The sequence below is a fragment of the Hyposmocoma kahamanoa genome, unplaced genomic scaffold (assembly GCF_003589595.1).
Source record: "Hyposmocoma kahamanoa isolate Upper Pololo Valley unplaced genomic scaffold, ASM358959v1 79, whole genome shotgun sequence".
Lineage (NCBI taxonomy): Eukaryota > Metazoa > Arthropoda > Insecta > Lepidoptera > Cosmopterigidae > Hyposmocoma > Hyposmocoma kahamanoa.
In genome coordinates this window covers 7,093,530-7,112,258 of record NW_020653993.1, presented here as the reverse complement: position 1 = coordinate 7,112,258, position 18,729 = coordinate 7,093,530, and the positions used below count along the sequence as shown (strand labels likewise).

The 18,729-nt window shown below is 36.9% G+C and overlaps 1 protein-coding gene across 1 annotated transcript in view; it reads left to right on the top strand.

Annotated features, from left to right (window-relative positions):
- The window catches only part of LOC113233535 (heterogeneous nuclear ribonucleoprotein U-like protein 1), a 46,049-nt gene that overhangs the window by 11,734 nt on the left and 15,586 nt on the right, over nt 1-18,729 (top strand). The window contains exons 7-17 of the mRNA XM_026468658.1: nt 287-389; nt 1,049-1,185; nt 2,267-2,375; nt 3,307-3,419; nt 4,450-4,607; nt 6,105-6,294; nt 12,070-12,222; nt 13,123-13,246; nt 14,331-14,409; nt 14,886-15,006; nt 16,808-16,930. Of these exons, the coding sequence (XP_026324443.1) occupies nt 287-389; nt 1,049-1,185; nt 2,267-2,375; nt 3,307-3,419; nt 4,450-4,607; nt 6,105-6,294; nt 12,070-12,222; nt 13,123-13,246; nt 14,331-14,409; nt 14,886-15,006; nt 16,808-16,930 (1,410 nt within the window). The remainder of the gene's footprint in view (nt 1-286; nt 390-1,048; nt 1,186-2,266; nt 2,376-3,306; nt 3,420-4,449; nt 4,608-6,104; nt 6,295-12,069; nt 12,223-13,122; nt 13,247-14,330; nt 14,410-14,885; nt 15,007-16,807; nt 16,931-18,729) is intronic.

Below are 18,729 nucleotides of genomic sequence, written 5' to 3'. Positions count from 1 at the left end.
GGTACATAGTTCGTAGTAACACGTGGCAGCTGCAGCGCAAGTTTTGTGACAAAATAAGTGCCATCGCTTATTTCCGATACGGGCAATGATTGATAAAAAATAAACAGTAGTTCAGTTTTAAGCGATAACGTCCAAATTTATTTAAGAGGAGTATTTTTAGGTTCTCTATAGGTTGTATCGAAAATGTAGGACCGTTTATTATACTCGATAAAAAGTTGAAGAATAAAGTAACTTTGTCACAGTGAAGTAGGTCAGCAAGTGGAATAACAAATGTTTTGTTCAACAGGAGGACTTCCAATCAAAACAAGATAAGGACAAGAAAGAATCGACTGAGCTGAAGATTCCCGAACCCGAAGAGCTTAATGACAACAAAATTACATTATCTTGGTGTAAGTTTCAAAATTTACTTCTCAAGGTTCTGTAGTGAAATGAGAATATGGAGAAAACCTTATATTATTTCGTTTTGGTGCCTTTTTCTTGAAGTCGAATGACGTCGAACATCAAACAAGCGTCACTGTATCCACGACTTATCCTTGAACACGTGGCGTGTCATTGTAATAGCACATTCGTTGGCATAGTGTGCGTGTGGATGATATGTTTGTTACTCGGACATTTGTGAACCCATTTCGAGTTATTTTTGTTGGAAAGGGACTCATACATTTTAAGAAAATATTCCACTTCTAAGGGTGGCGAATTAGGGGATGAATCCGGTTTATTAGATTTCCGTTAACTGTTTTCAATAACAATTTGTAAATAGATATAATCCCACAAAATTTTGAGGTCTTTTTTAAATAAAAAAGTTATTATATGCAGAGCGAAGCATAATGAACGTGCATAGCATGGACGTGCGCCACTATGGTTGGGCGACGTTAAAATCCATCGTATATTTAAAAGTTACACGTTTGACATCGGAATTGGTTGACCGAAAAAAAAATGTTCATAAATGGCGATGCTCCAGATTTCACTTATCGTTTTTGTGCCCTATTTTCTAACATTAAATTTGAAGTTGGGTGTAATGTCAGGACTTTTTACATTTTTGCATGTACAGATGACAGCGACTTAAACCAGTATCTGGAGTTACCAGAGCTGAACTCAGTGGTGCCTCTGAGCGAGGGTGCCTTCTCTTACGCATGGGCCGGAGCAAGGGCTTCGCACGGCGTCACCGGCGGACGAGTTTGCTATGAGGTGAGACATGAAATAAACATAATAAAAGTTTAAAAACGAAAACTATAATATATTTTAAGTGAGTATACATATGTGCCCTCCTTGTCATAAACAATTTTTTCGTACCAGTAGAGCTCCTTGTGAAAGAGTTCGTCCAGCGAAGTCTGTCACCGTACCGATAGGTATGGCCAGGCGGTGATGTGACCATTGGTGCGTTCCGGTTTTGAAGGGTTAACGCCCGATTATTTATTCCGAGGAATTAAAATGTTGTTGCCTAGTAAATAGAATTCAGGTTCGCCATTAATGTATGTGAAAGCGCGGTAACTGGGCGGCCACCGCGCGGCAGCCGCGCGAAAATTTTCGCGTCGTATAACTGGGCGTTTAAGGTATTTGGAGGATAGATGTCTGGGATGAAACATACATGAGGATTCTATTATAGGTTTTAATAGTCATTACAAAAGGTCCTTGAAGTGTACGTTTATAATTTCGAACTATAAATAGAGTGATGGCACCAATGATCGACATTTTAAAGAAAGTGTCTTTAAATTTGAAATAAGTTTTTGTTTTTCAACATGTATCGACAGTGATTAGTTTACTTGACAGATATAATCATCAAAAAAGATTATGCATATATGAGTATGTTTCATAAAAAAACTATTATAATTATTACTAAATAACCTACTCTATAATTTCTCTAAATCTCCAGTATGAACATCAAAAATCCACTAATCGAGACTCACCAATAATGAACAACCAGTACCTGATACTTGCCAATAACAAACGTGTTTCTATAATAGAATATTTTGTCTGTCTTAATATTTAAAAATGATATTGAATAGTGGTGCTTTTCGGTCACTGGTGCTACCATATCCTATAATAAGGAACAGTTCCATATCTTTTACATAAGTTTTGTTTATAGTGTCCCACCCTATCAACCTCTTGATTATGCGGGAAGGACATTAGAACCTGTGCGAGCAAACCCGCGCAGGGACCATCTACGTCAGGAATAATATAATAAGGAATAATTACTTGAGTAATTTTCGGTTTCTTTTCAATTATATTTTTTATCCGTAAAGGCTCACTTTACTGGCCTTTGTTCTAGGTTCGCGTGGGCTCCGTAGTGACGACGACGGAAGCGAGCTTAGAAAAGGAGACCATCTCTTCGGGACTCAGGATTGGTTGGTCCACTGAAGACTCTTCATTACATCTTGGTAAGAGTCTATTTTTACACAGTGAAACTGGTCTTACAACAATGTATTTATTTTTATGTTCTGTTGATTATTTTTATGGCACTCTACAAGCCGTATACCAATAACGAGAATTAAAGAGCTCCCTTAAACATGGATTTAAATTCATAAAAAAGGTATTAGCAGTAGAGCTCCTTGTGTAAGAGTTCGTCCAGGGAAGTATTGCCACCTTCCCTATTTCTGCCACCAAGTAGTAATGTGAGCAATTATTGCGTTCCGATTTTGAAGGGTAAGGGTGCTGGTGAAATTACAGGCACATGGGACTCGTCAGCTTATGTCTCAGGGTGACGGGCGCAATGGCGGTGCCTCCCAAATCTTTGCGATTTAAAGCTCTGAGTGGCACTACAGCTACTATGGACAGGCGTGTCGCTACATACCAGACTTCCGTCACTTTAGATCATAAAAAAAAAGTTAAATTTTGTCAGAATAAAGTTATTTGTATTGGTCGATTCAGATCGATTTATGTTCTATTGTAATTAGAATTCGCTGATGGTTTGACTTGGCTGATGTCGGCCATCAGCAAAATAATATATAGCTTACCACACACCTTTTTTTTATCTGATTTGTCAGTCATGCCATTAATGTAATTAGTTGAATTTTTGTAACCATGGCATAATGAACTTTATATCTTTGTAACGTACAATAGTTTGTATCTAATGATACGTATCTAGTGATACGAACCAAACATAGGTCGTGCCTCTTCCGGATAATTCTCACGCAGTCTCGGGAATTCCCGCAGCTACCGTATAGTATTTAGTTTATACGTTACGCAATTGTCATAAAAATCATTGTACTATATACAAATTCGTTACAAAAACTCGCTCCCTTTCCGTTGTGCGGCTATGTAAATTGGTCCTAAGTTGTTGGGTTTTAATTGACTATTGTTATTGTTCAGGTGATGGTGAACATAGCTGGGGTTTGGAGACCTCCGGACGCGCTGTCAACAACTGCGAATTCAAGGAGTACGGGCAACAACTAAACGAGAAAGACGTCGTCGGCGCCTATATTGTAAATATTGATTGATTTTATTTATATATATATTATTTATCCTTAATTATATACCTCATAAAGTAACGTACACATTAATATAATAAAAGGCTAATTATTTACACGTATTGTCTGTGACGTTTGACGTTACGCGGGTGTCCGGTAACCGACCTCGGAAACGTCGCGATTGTTACACCCCTTGGTCAAAATTCCTCCTTTATGAAGATCAGAAGGTCAGTTGATACTCTCACCACAAATTAATTGAAATGAAACCGGTAGAAATACCGTTTTGAAACCGTCCTCGTCGCAATTTCGGTCTGTTTTTCTATGTTTAGACCAGATACGCCTAGCAGGGTGTTTAGGAAAATATTGCGGTCGCAACCTGAAGCTCTGTTTACGGACAGAAATGGACTCAACCCTTAAACTGCCTCCGTGGCCGAACGGTTACCATACCGGACTGCCATGCAGAGGTCCTGGGTTCGATTCCCAGGCCGGGAGAAATATGTGTATGGCCTACATTTATTTCTCTCGTGAGTTTGGGTGTAATTTGTGGTTGTCTATGTGTGTGTCCATGGCACCCGCGACACAGGGTTTCCCTAGTGCGGGGCTATGTTGAGTGTGTGCGTTATTATTATTATTATTATTATTGCTGCCTGAGATTATAGAATTCTTAGGTTTTCGCTATTGTTACACATGGAAAGGTATTTGCGATATTAACCACTGTAAATCTCAATATGTTAACGCGCGTTTCACGAACGAAGCGCGTATCATGCGCGCGTCTACTGCGCATATACGCGCCGCAGACGCGCTGTAGTGAATCGATTCACGCGCGCGCAAACATCACGTTGCAAGCAAGAAGCTTATATAGAATTTCATGTAGTAGTTGCTTCATTTCAAAAATTAACTGAAATTAACAAACAAAATTAAAATTAAAACCTCTTATCAATATGCGCGATACACGCGTTTACAGCGCGTCTACGCCGTATAAAATACGCCGTGTGCGTAAAGTCTTACGTGTAGAGTTGTTCACGAATCACCAACTTTCCCCCAGGACCTGGAGTCGTCCCCTTGCAAGATCTCGTACACGGTGAACGGCACAGAGCTGGGCGTGGCCTACGAGTTCGATAAGGCGGCGCTGAACGGCAAGCCGCTTTTCCCGCACGTGCTTACCAAGAACATGTGCTACCGCGTCAACTTTGGCTACGACAGGTGATGTTCATTCATTAATTTAAATATTAGGTAGTTTGCTTTATTGGGTTTCACTCGAGAAAGGAAGTTGATTCCACCCATTAATATATCTCTAAAATTGTCAGAAATCAGCTCACTCTTTCTTACTTCATACCATTTGGGTTAAATAAGTTACTCATAAGTTAACGTTGTTCTACACTCTGGAATGGCACTTTTATTTGATATTTAACTTATTAAATGTCAAATTGCACGTGCAGAGATATAAACGTTTCGTATTTACTCTTGTACGTTATGTAATGCATGAGATCGCAAGCGAAACAACAATATGTATAAAAAATATACATAAAATTTTTACTAGTTTACCCATTACTAGGATCACGAGGGAGACTAATTTCTAAATTGCCATGTGAATATTTCCAGTATATACGGAGAAAATGAAAAAGAAAGACGTATGCTTCTACGTGTTGCTACTTTTCGCTTTTGTGGTTCTTTGAATTAGATTTAAGCCTATGGACACATGTGAAACGAGCAAACATCTACTATAGGTTTATTTCATATATCCATATTACTTAAGTACTTCTTACGCACTTTTTGCACCAAGCCATAGATACCTTATGCTTACAGTTATAACAATATACCCTTACAACACTAATTGAAGTAATTTACTATTTTGACGAATTCTAACTCAGAATTATGTAAATGACTTTTTTCTATTAAAATTGTAGAATGGGGCATCCATCAGCTATGATTTAATAGTCAATACAAAGATCGAACAAATGGAAAAGTTCTTCGACCCAATGGTACTTGAATCCACGACCATACTGCACAAGGGTCAAGTTACGAGTTGTCGAAATCCTCCTTTGTGTTTTCGTTAAATATCTTTGTACTGGATCTTTCGGCATTTTGCGCCGCGAGTGACGTCTAGTGAGAGATTTCAGAACCTTCTTCACGGCTTTCTATCCGCAACACATTTTCAATATGTTCGATCTTTGTAATAATAATCATAATAAAAACTAGTGGAGTTATTTCACAAAATATCTCAATAATACTTCCAGTAGTTCCAGTAGTTGAACCTGGGACTTTCACATCTGACGCCCACAGTGCAAACGTTGAAATATTTCAATACCTCCAATTACACTGTGCCAACTTTATTTTTTGGTCATTTTCTGTTATTTTTGTACACAGCCATATTTATTTACTAATATTATGCTCCCCGAATTTTGTGAAAAATAAAGGAATACAAAAAATTTGAAAAATAACAAAAAATATATGAATTTTGCGAATAAAAGAAATAAAAACAGAATAGGTAAAAAAATATACTTGGCTTAGTGTTCATTTGAGGTATCGATTTAATAAACATACGCTGGTAAGTTTTGAGACTGGTAACAGCGTGATGTTGCTGAATTTTAAGGAATTTTCGTGTATTACTGGCAACAAGAACATTAATGCTATAAGTCAATACCGCAACACCGCTAAATGAACTTGGTAGTCATTACTTAAAAATATTAATTGTTCCAGGTACAACATGTTAACACGTACAAAAATAATACGCAAGCGGTTAGAGATTCCTGTGGAGCAAGTTCTTGAAGAAAAAAGGAAACGAGAAGAAGAACTGCTGAAACAGAAAGAAGAGGCCGAACGGAAAGAAAGGGAACGACGGGAGAAAGAAAAGAAAGAACGCGAGGAACGATTGAGGAAAAAGAGAGAGGTAACATACTATAGTATAAGTAATTCGGAATGTAATTAAGATGCAATTAAATAACATTACCTCTTCGAAGAAAATAAGAAAGAAACCGATAAACAAATACCAGAAAGTGTACACCCAGAGAACAATAAATACAGTAGAAATGCTTAGTGGCGTGACACTCGTGCCAACAGCACGCGGACTTCCACACTGCAAGCCTTCTACTACTACTGCTACTTCTTAACTTTTAGCAGAATACTAAACGCCCAAAATTTTGTCATGCTCATCCGACGAACAAACAAGTGAAATTATTTAAAAGTAGCAGACTTTCGTGCTAGGTGGTTTGTATAGTTATCAAAGACATTATTATTATTAAGAGCCAATAGGATTTCTTCCTGTTTTTAAACCTTGACACTTAAGTTGACAACGCTAAAGTAAATTTTTAAAATTGGAAATAACGCGTTTAAACCATAGACCTACCAACAAATGGACGTCGGGTTTAATACAAAAACCACGAAAAAAATGTCCGAAGTTAACCTATACAAACGTAGTGACATGTAACGAAATATAAAAAAAAAATTTAATTGAAATTGTAACGTCATTGCAGTACTGCCTAATTTAGCTTGCAACAATTTAAAGGGCCCAAAAACACCATATTCAGCTTCTACTGGAAGCTTAACAAAATGCACCATATTTAGCTTCGACTGAAAATTATTTGAACACAAGAGTAATGGAGCAGCCTTTATTGTAAATATCAATTATTTTTTATGTATATTATCATGTCCAATTTTGTACAAATTCACTTCGAGAAGTAATAAAGAGTTGGGCAGATACGAACATACACATGTTACTGTAAATGTGAAAATAAGCGTGTACTATAAGAAATGTACCGATATTCCAAGTAAACGTAAACTCAAATATCCGTAATTCCGAAAACCGATTTATAATAAAACCGTTACGATTTCAAGTAATTTTGATGCTTCGCACAAAGCCAAAATTAGCTTTTGTTTTGTAATATTCATAGAAAAATACACATACATACATATATTTTACATTATGAAAATTCGAGCCAACGTTATTTTGGGGAAATGTAATTTCTGACTTCTGATAGGTAATCTCTAGCCGTAAAACGAGTACAACAATAAAAAATAATAAAAAATAAAATAAAAATAAAAATCCTTTATTTTCAGACCAATCAATCCATAGAATGTTAGCAACAAGAATACTTAAAAACTATGTTAGTGAAATAATTTGACATTCTACACCACTAAGGGACTATTTTACATGTAACAATGTAAACCGGCTGAGGATAGCAGAGTCCATCCTGTCTGCTATCATCCTCAGAATTCCATTGTCACCTCCCCGAATCCGCTGCACAATAGACGCGGTCTTCTTTCGTATAATCGCATAGAAGTCGTCCATGTGTGCATCGGCAAACATGCCCGAAGCACTACAGAATCGGGGAAGCCTCAATAGAACTCTGAAAACGTTGTTGTACTGGACTCGCAGAGAGTCGTAGGCCCGCTTTGTGAACCTGGCCCATAGACCACACGTGTAAAAACTCTGACAATACGCTTTGAAAAGAGTCAGTTTAACACTGACAGTACAACGAGTGAATCTATGTGCCAGCATGTTCCCACGAACCGACAACGCCCTGCGCTCTCTCTCGATATCCTCATCATCCATCAATTCTTCAGTCAAAATGTGTCCCAGATACTTAAACCGTGGAACACGTCTAATAGTAATTCCGTTTAGCAACAGCGGTGGTACATGAACAGGACCTTTGTTCTTTCCTTTAAAAATCATAAACTCGCTTTTTGTAACGTTGTACTTCAAACCGTGCTCCACAGCATAAGCCTCACATACACGTAAAAGCTTCCTAAGACCTCCAATTGAAGGGCTGAGCAGCACCATGTCGTCAGCATAGCTTATGTTATTGACAGTGACGCCATCTATTCGGCATCCGACCTGCATGCTGCTCAGCTCCTCAATTAGACTGTTCACATATACATTAAATAGCCTCGGCGAGGTCAATCCTCCTTGTCTTACACCACAATTTAATATGTATTCATCAGAATGAAAATTTGCCCATTTTATAGTGTTTTTCTGATTACTGTACCAAAACTGAAAAAGTTTTATGACTTCCGGAGAAACCCCTACTGAGCTTAACTTTGACCAAAGTTTATCATATGAGACTAGGTCAAAAGCTTTTGATAGATCTAAGAAACATGCATATATGGGGGTTTTCCTCTTTACATAATAATCAACGGTGTGTTTGACGGTCAAAATAGCACATTCGGTTGATAAGCCTTCACGAAAACCAAACTGAGCATCATGTACTTGTAGACTCTTACTAAGATGCATATCAAGAATTCGGTCCAAGACTTTTGCTGTTATTGTAGCTAGTGAGATCGGCCTGTAGTTGGATTTGTCAGATATATCTCCCGTGGCATTTTTTACTAATGGCACTACCACTGTTTTCATCAGCTCCGACGGTAGGTATGAGTGCCTTACACACAAAGTATAGAAAAAGGATAACAGTCTATCTATATGAGGACCTGCATATTTCAAATGTTCTATGCTGAGACTGTCAAATCCTGGAGACTTGCCTCTTTTCATATTATTAATGGCCTGTCTTACGTCTTCACTAGTAATTGATATGGGTTGATCGACATGACAGTCTTTACTAAACGAAAGTGAACTCATTGAAATTAATGGAGATTCTACTTTGAAATGTTGTTTGAAAATATTAGCAATTTCCCTTGGGTCACTTGTATCATCCACACTGACAGGTATAGTTGCCTTACCATTCAGCTGTTTCGTACTCTTCCAAAATTTATTAAATTTTTTGGCTGAATGCTGGGCTGCCAGTAAATCCAGCCGAATCTGTTCTTGATGTTGTTGACAAAACTTTAGTCTCGATTTGAATATTTTACGACTAAGACACATTCTATCGTATACGAGCCCGCAACTAGGCTTTCCATACAAGACATACATCTGAAAATCCAACCTAGCTTGTCGGTGCGCCTCGGCCACATGCTTATTCCAACCTAGTATACACCTATTCTTTACATTATGCTTAACCCTACGTGTACAAGTAGTCACTGATGACTGACTAAGAATTGTAACAATTTTATTATAAAACTTGTCCAATACACGCCGATGACTCACATTATTACACATTTTATCGGCACATTCGTAAAATTCATCTGGACAGTGTACGAGCTTCAGTTTATTATTACAGCATTCATAGTATTTATTAATTTCCTCTAGATTTCGTACACCCCAAATTATTTTATTGTTACATTGATCTTTGCTGGCTAATATCTTATTTCTAACTAAACCTAAATCACATACTACCTGCAATGGATAGTGGTCCGACCAGCTAATGTCATATAGGACGTTAATATCTAAAACAGTATGTAAAGCCGACTCACTCACCACACAATGGTCCAACCACCTCTTACAAGCATGTACGTCACTGACATAGGTGTGAGTATTAGATGACAGGCCGTAACAATATTTTGTTAGTTATTGCTAAAGTTTAATAAAAAGTCATTTTAAAAATAAGATCAAAATCAACACGACTCTATAGTTTCTTTGTTCCAAATATTTCAATCGCTCATGGTCCGAACAATTGAAAATGACCAAGAAGTTTATATAAGCTTCTTGAAATTGACGTAATGTGTCTCTTTCCATCTTTTGTGCATGCAATGTGTAGAAAAAGGACAGTTAGCGTTTTAATTATTTTGTTTGCTTTTGTAATTTCTATTTACGATTAATTTATATATAAATTAAATACTATATAACTGTACAAAATAACACTTTTAAATGATAACTATGATAACACAACATATTTGTTTAGTGAAAATATGATACAAAATCCTGTTTATACACTTTACTGCAGTAATTTTTACATATTATTATTATATACTGCATAATTGACAACCGCGCTGACAGTCGAATAAACGAAGACTGCTGCGCGATTGACGCTCTGTGTGCGATTTAAACGCCCTATGTCCCCGATGTAACCCGACGTCCTTTTGTTAGTAGGTCAATGGTTTAAACACAATAAACATTTTGTGTTCAAACGTTATTTCCGTTTTTAAATGGTAGTACACAGGGTCAAGAGCACGTCAAGCTTGACACTTAAGATTAAAATCCAATTTTATGCCGGTTACGATAAGTACGGTCCAAAGTACAAAGTGTCAAGCTTGAAGTGCTGTTTACTGTACAACGCGACACTATACTATATATGCATTTTACGCTTGCTAACGCTGAACGGAACTAGGATTTCGTGATTATTTTTAATGCGGTTCATAAATCGCAGCCTTTGACCTCAAATTTCCTGCATTGCGCAAAATGTTTATTGTGTATTGTTACATAATGAAGTTGCAAGCAGGTAAAACAATAATTCGTATTTACTCTTGTGCGTTATTGTAGTGCATGAGATCGCAAATGAAATTACAAATACGTGTATTCTCTAGCGGTAGTACAGTGTACAGGTTTTTTTATGAGCCAAGTGACTGGTCTGCTCCTATGGGCTTGTCAGTTGCAGTGCTAACAAAGCTTTAAATCGCAAAGATCTGAGGGGCACTGCCATTGCGTCTGTCACCCTGATACAAAAGTTGACAAGTCCCATGTGCCTGTAATTTCTCCAGCACCCTTAACATAACAGTGTGCTGTCACCATACTAATTTTCACGGCTATGTTTGACCTTAAAGGGGACCTGTATCTACATATATAGAATTTGTAGCAACGTCATCTTTAGCGACCTCGTTGAATATTGTTTCGCCAATAGTACAGCGACGGGACGGCCGCTACAAGAACAAGTATTTGCCAATTAAATACGTAAAATCAATGTAGAGATTCCGGAGCCTGACCTTCATTTTAAAATCAGTCTTAAATTCAATCTAATATCAACCACTTAGAAAACCTTCCCAGATTCAAGTTTGGAAGTTACGAATTGGTTTTTGGAAATACATTTCAGTGTTAATCATGTAGACTTGTTTTCAAATTAAGCGGTTAGGTGCTGTGCAGGCTAACACACCCCCAGTCTTTTGAAACTATTAATACGAAAATAATAAAAACAGAAATGAGTGTCACAAAATTAATAGAAGCACAATTAGTAAAACACATTAAATGGCCAAAAATTAAAATACTTATGTAATATGTCCAATCAAATATATAAATATTTAAAACACAATAATATGGATATGTATATGTCATAAAGTATATTATCATTAATATCAATAATTATTATGTTTTATTTTCAAACACTCAATTCGCAGTATGCACACACGTATTAATCTTGAAGCTTAGGTAAATAGAATAAGGTTACAATTATTTTGAATCATTCAGATTTAGGGTCGTATTCTAGAACTTTACTTAATGCTCAAGTCAAGTTTGAGTATGTTTCAAATCACTAGAAATCATACTCAAGTCCTTGCCATTAGGGTCGTATTTCCAGTGCTTGAAATCATACTCAAGTCTGCTCAAATCCTGACTTGAGCATTGAGTAGAGTTCTGGAATACGACCCTTAGTTTTTTGCTGTACCATTACATCTACCACCTTGTAACATTATGGTATGAAATAAGGTATTGTGTATGAAAAGTAAAAACTGTATTTGTAAAAATATACTTAGAACCACTAAAGCAGATAAATACGTGATGTATTTAAATAATCAATATGTTTTAGTTATTTTCACCAAACGAAGAAGTTGTTATAAGAAGGGGAAGCTTGTTTAAACAAGTACTTGCTTTGGTGAATAATTGTCTCACGATACTGTGCTTTTGCAGGAGCGAGAAAGAATAGAGCGCGAAAGAAAAGAGAAAGAAGCTGCAGAAAGACGCGAACGTGGCGAGGAGCCAGAAGAAGAGAAGGAAAAAGAAGATAATCAAGAGAAAGACAAGGAAGCAGATAGCGACAGTGAGAAGAAGGATGAGCCGCAGGTCGGTTTTATTTATATGATAACTATGACGACGTACTGTGTATGTTAGGCTTCGGTAATTTCATTTTAGTTATTTTTTCAATGAATGAAATATTCTTTACTGCACATTGAAAATTACAATGACAACACAGAACTGTAATATAAGTATCGCAGAGTAAACCAATGTACAACAGGCGGGTTGCTTTCTAAGTAGCAACTTCTTCCAGACAACCTTAGGATAGAAATTTAAGAGTTGAAAACGGGGGTGCAGCCAAAGAATATCTTGTAATGAAAGCGTTTTAAATAAATACACTACTCATCAATAAATATATAAATTATAGTAATAATAAGTACATATTATGTAATAATAACTACATATTATACATTTTTATGGTTTACTAAGATTTGTCCGCGCCTTTGGTCTGATCCCGCGATCGGTTGGTAATAGAAACTGATGACCTTCAATGTGTACACTCTGATCGTGATATCAGTTTTATTTATAATGTTTTTTTTTGTTGCATCCGATCACGCGATCTGAGTTGATTAAGGCACCCATGCCGTTTTATGCCACTCTAATCATGCAAAAATCCTATTATTGCGAAATGACAACTGTTCGGATTCTTGGTTTAAAATAAGTCTTATGGTTACTTTAACTATCCAAGTTAAATAAACTCACGTACAACTATTTTAGTACTTCATCATTAGTGAGAGGTGTCGAGAAGCAACCGGAGAGCGCTACCATCTGTGCTACCGTTATAACATAACCATAATAATATAATACATATAGTAATTTATCTCTCCTACAGTAGATAGATACTAATATAACGTAACGTAAATGTATGTATTTCACTCCTGGCGCTGCTGCAGTGGTGTACAGTGTCTACGGCGATCACAGTACTTACGATATTCTTAAAATATTCAGGAAAATGGTGACAAACAACCTCCTGCCGAAGTGAAAACTGAAGTAATGGACACCGACTCCACAGAGAAGCCTGAAGAGCCCGAGTCCAAGGGAAACGCTGACGTTAAAGGCGAGCCAGGTTCAGGTATGATAATAGAGTATTTAACTTGTATGTTTGTTGTCACATTGTTAATATTTTAATGGAGCAACTGGTAAAGTAATCGAAGATTTTCCAAAGCACAGTAATAGCATGGACTTACAACTCAAGAGGACTGCTAAGCTCCATATTACAGATCGTAACTAGTATTTAGTTCTATTTAAGTTTAAAAGGTACAGGAAACCTCTAGGCCCCCAGGAGTTGGCTGCGCCATTGTGCATCTTTTCTGTTCTCTCTATATTTATTTATTATATTTATTAAATATTAACATTTATTTTTAAGTATTTTTTCATCGCACACATGATAACTCAAACGCATTCATTTACATTCTGGCAACACTATCCTACCTCTCACCCGCTCCCCGCTACCTCAAAAACTGTTTCGATACTATTAAAACCTGCTTAAAATCATATTCGCAATTCAAAAAGTGTAGACCATTGACTTTAGAATGGTGTAGACATTGTTGTGAGCCTAAACAAAACTGACACTAAAACTCAACGCTGGCTGTGCAAAGGGTCTTCACGAGGAGGTAAGTCCTGGCCCCTCCAAGCTTTGAGTTCTGTCTAGATGGCGCTTATTGATAGCCTGGAAGTAGTTTATATTATTTAAATTTCCTCCTTAACATGTAATATAAGTAGTCAGTCAGCTTTTTCTTTGTAATATTATTCAAATATTCACCATGACCCAAAATTTATGAACTTTGACAAAAATGCGTGTCAATAGATAGCATTGTGTGTTACAAACTAATTTATAAATTAACGCTTGCTAGTATGGGTAGATGGCGCCAATTCTAAACAATTTAAAGATTAGCCGGCAGTGTCCATAAAAATCAGTGCAATAAGCGCCATCTAGTTGATTTGTTTGTTATCAATGGAAACGTCAATGTAAAACTAATTAGTTACAAAAATAGCTATTTGGTACTCGTCGCGACATCTGGTGTACCAATAGGTACTAGATACTCGACTATGCTGTCTTATACCACAATTAGCAGTCCTCTTGTTATTTCATCATGCGTGTAAAATTATCGTAATTTGCAAATTTTAAACCATAGATGTTATTGATTGATTTGCAGATGTAAAGATCCCCGAAGTGACTGAAGAACAAGTCCTCAAAGGACACGTTCTGGACAAGAGGATCAAGTTTGTCATCAGGTGAGCATTATGTTGTTGAGAGGTGCCATGTTTTATGGCCTGGCAGCTTTTTACACACGCCCACATATTATTTGTCACGCCGCTGCTGTGCAATTTGAAAAAGGACTAAAATGTTTCGATGCGGCTTTGTTTGAACACTGTTTAACAACCACCGAATCGTGACCCTAAGAAGATAGGCGTGCCATTGCCTGCGGCTTGAAGGTCTGCAGTTTCTTCCTACATCCATTTGGACAAAAGCATGTTAGTATGGAAATGTATATGACACTAAAAAGCTGTTTGTCCTAGAAGTCTCAAGCTGTATTATATTATTATTTATGCATGGATTGAGCTGGTGAAATACCGTTATTTTGATCCAATAAAATGTTCTATAGGAAATTAAACTATTTTTCTGGATTTATTTGAAATATAGAATAGAAATATATATCCTATGTGTAACATTCGTAAAAACCTAAGAACTTAAAATGTTGTATGTCCAGGTACACTGTCGAAGAAGAACTCGACGGCACGGAAGCGTGTTTGGTTCCGGGCTATCATTTGATCGCAGAGGCCGACCTCGTTGACGGGCCCAGAAGGCCCAATTCCCTCGCAGAATGTGAGGTGAGGTTTATTACAGGGAAGTGAGAGTTAGCGCGTTCATAATAACACATGCGTAACGCATAAGCTCTGCGCAACCGACAGAGGAAGGTAATGAAAGATATGCCTCTCCGCGCGTTGCCGTCGGCCCGTATATCGAATGAAATGACGAATGTCGAGCGTAGAGTGTGGGTTACCCAAGCAATATGTTTCGAAAAAAATATTTCTTTGTGCAAAGACCTAACCATTTAATTTTCGAAAATGTAATTGTAATGATATGTAACGTTTAGAAAAAAATGTATAGTCACCTGTATCGTAACGACACAGTGCTTTTGACAATAGCTCTGAAAGAATAGATAGGTCGTCAGATGTCGGTTACTTAGTTTTAAGTTTTGAATGTATACAACGTTTATATTTCTTTAATATTTTTATGCAATCATTGATTTTAAATAAAAAACAATTGTGAGACTCAGACATATTAACTAAACTAACGGATTACTCACGTAACTAAGTCGAATTTTTGTTTGACACGTTTCAAACCGTCCCGTGGTCCTTAATCATGAGATTCCGCGGCGGTGACTCGACGAAAACTGATATAATTACGATAATATAATCATTGATTAGAAAATAGTGCATATGTAGATAATTTATGGAGCCATGTTTTAAGAGTGAACATGCCATGTTTGTGCGTAAGCACAGAGGAAATAGTCGTGCGCCATTATATTACGTACAATGAAATGTCAGGAAGTCCACATTCAAAACTGATTTGTCACTGGAATATCAATATGAATGTCTCAAATGTGTTCCTTTACTAGGGTACCAAAATGATATATACATTTTCTTGTATCGAACAAGGTGTGACGCATTAAACCAAAAGTACTTAGCCCTTAAACATTTTTCTAATGCTAGTGATCAGCTAATCAGGATTCAGGATCAGGTCAATAGCAGTAGAGCTCCTTGTGAAAGAGTTCGTCCAGGGAAGTACTGCCACCTTACCCATTTTTGCCGCTAAGAAGTAAAGTCAGCATTACGGTGTTCCGGTTTGGGAGGGTAAGGGTGCTGGTAAAATTGATATTATAATAAAAGGGTCGATTTCGATGTTTGAAAGACGGAAAATAGTTGGTATTTTTGTAAACCGTTTCGAAGTTAAGACGGTGAGAAGCGTCGATGACCTTGAGCGAACGATGTTTTAAGCCACGCCTACTATATTACAATTTATGAAATGAATTAGCTAGCTAGGGGCAGTGCGGGCGACATAAGTCCATCGAGCAGGAGTCCATCCAGCAACGTGTGTCAGCTATCACTGCCGACCTTCGTATGCGTAAAAGAGAAGAAACTACCAATAGTTTGCGCACGTTTCAAAAAAAAGGTTATTTCCAACATAGGCGCGTTCAAATTAGCCGTTGTTAGCCGGGCTGCATCGCTGCTGCAGCAGCGCGGCGGCGGCGCGACTGTCACTTTTCATACAAATAGGTTCAAAATGGAAAAATAAAACAACCCTTAGGTTCAAAATGGAAAAATAAAACAACCACGGTTTTAACATTATTGATTAAGACCTTATTCATCAAAAATTTTTTGAATTTTATTTTGTATATTACGGATATATTTGCGTTGAAAGCGTAGAATAAAAGGTAACTTTGAATTTTTTTTACCTAGAAAATATTGTAAAATCGTGTGTTGGAAAATACAACAGCGTTGTAGATAACATGATGAAGAATAAAATTATTTTTTTTCCACTGCCACAAGTTGAACAGATGTACCTAAAACGCTTTAAAGTGAAGCGTATTCGACGGTATTCAGCGTCTTAAAGGAGTGTCGTGCGCAGGTGATCCTGATGGTGGGCATGCCGGGCTCGGGCAAGACGTACTGGGCACGCGCGCACGCCGCCAAGCACCCGGAGCGCCGGTACAACATCCTCTCTACCGGCGCGCTCTTCGACAAGATGAAGGTACAGCACCGCGCACACCACACTGCTACACTGCACACTACACACTGCACAGCAAGATCGTCTCACATTCACGGCTAGACATGCGTGCGTTCGTGGCGAAATCAATATTTTCATTTATTTACGAAATATTTATCGGAATTCTCTAAACGTTATGATATATAATATGATATATAAATATTAACTATTTATCATTGACCTACCAATAAATGGACGTCGGGTTCGCGCTAAAAAGTGTCCGCACCTATAGGGCGTTAAAATCGCATACAGAGCGTCAAACGCGCTCGTTCAATCGAACAATCTTCGTTTTTTTCGACTGACAGCACGGTTGTCAATCATGCAGTACCAATAATAATAACTTGTAAAAATTACTGCAGTAAACTGTAAATACAGGATTTTGTATCGTATTTTCACTGAACAAATATAATGGTGTTATCGTAGTTCTCATTTAAAAGTGTCATTTTGTACAGTTTTATAGTATTTAATTTATATATAAATGATTCGTAAATATAAATTACAAAAGCACACAAAATAATCAAATAGCTAAGTGTCCTTTTTCGACACGTTGCATGCGCAAAAGATGAAAAGAGACCGGACCCGGATTCGTCAATTTTAAGAAGCTTACATAAACTTGGTCATTTTCAATTGTTCGAACCACAAGCGATTGAAATATTTAGAACAAAGAAACTATAGAGATATTTGATTTTAATTTTATTTTTAAAATGATTTTTTATTAAACGTTAGCAATAACTAACAAAATATTGTTGTACTCGCTTTACAGCTTGGGATTACCTATCAGAAGTCAGAAAATACATTTGCCCGAAATATCGTTAGCTCGAATTTCCACAATGTCAAATGTATTTTTTTAGGAAGATTACAAAACAAAAGCTAATTTTGTCTTTGTGAAAAGCATCAAAATTACTCGAAAGCGCAACGGTTTTGTTATAAATCGGTTTTCGGAATTACGGATATTTGAGTTTATGTTTAGCTGGAATGTCGGTACATTTCTTATAGTACACGCTTATTTTCACATTTACAGTAATATGTGTATGTACGTATCTGCCCAACTCTTTATTGTTTCTTTAAGTGAATTTATACGAAATTCAACATAATAATATATATAAAAATTAATTATAGTTTTACGATAGAGGCTACTCTATTACTCTTGTGTTCAAATAATTTACAGTCGAAGCTAAATATGGTGCATTTTGTTAAATTTCCAGTAGAAGCTGAATATGGTGCTTTTGGGCCCTTAAATTGTTGCAAGCAAAATTAGGCACTACTGGTATGACTTTACAATTTAAATTAAATGTTTTAGTTTTTTATATTTCGTTACATGTCACTACGTTTGTATAGGTTAACTTCGAACATTTTTTTCGTGGTTTTTGTATTAGACCCGATTAGGCCATTTGTTGGGAGGTCAATGCTATTTATGGACAAATTATTTAACAATTTCGTTCAATATTTCTTAAGAAAACCGAAATTTAATTTTGCTACGTGACTGTGCATTATATCGACACGGTCCTGCCGACGAAGTAACCCGGCTGCACTGATATTCTTTTTCGACTTTGTGTTGCCGTTTAAACGAAGACTCCTAATTATCTGCCGAGAGTAGAACACAAATTATGACAGATATTTAGTAGAAACTGGTTTAACCGGCAATACTGCATCGGAAAGACATCACCGTCAGAGGACTGTTTTTCGTCTTTTTTTTTCGTTACGCGGGCGATCTGAGAAATTGACAACTACGACAGATATGGTTACCTTAATCATCTATAAAATGATTAAATTCCTTTGAATTA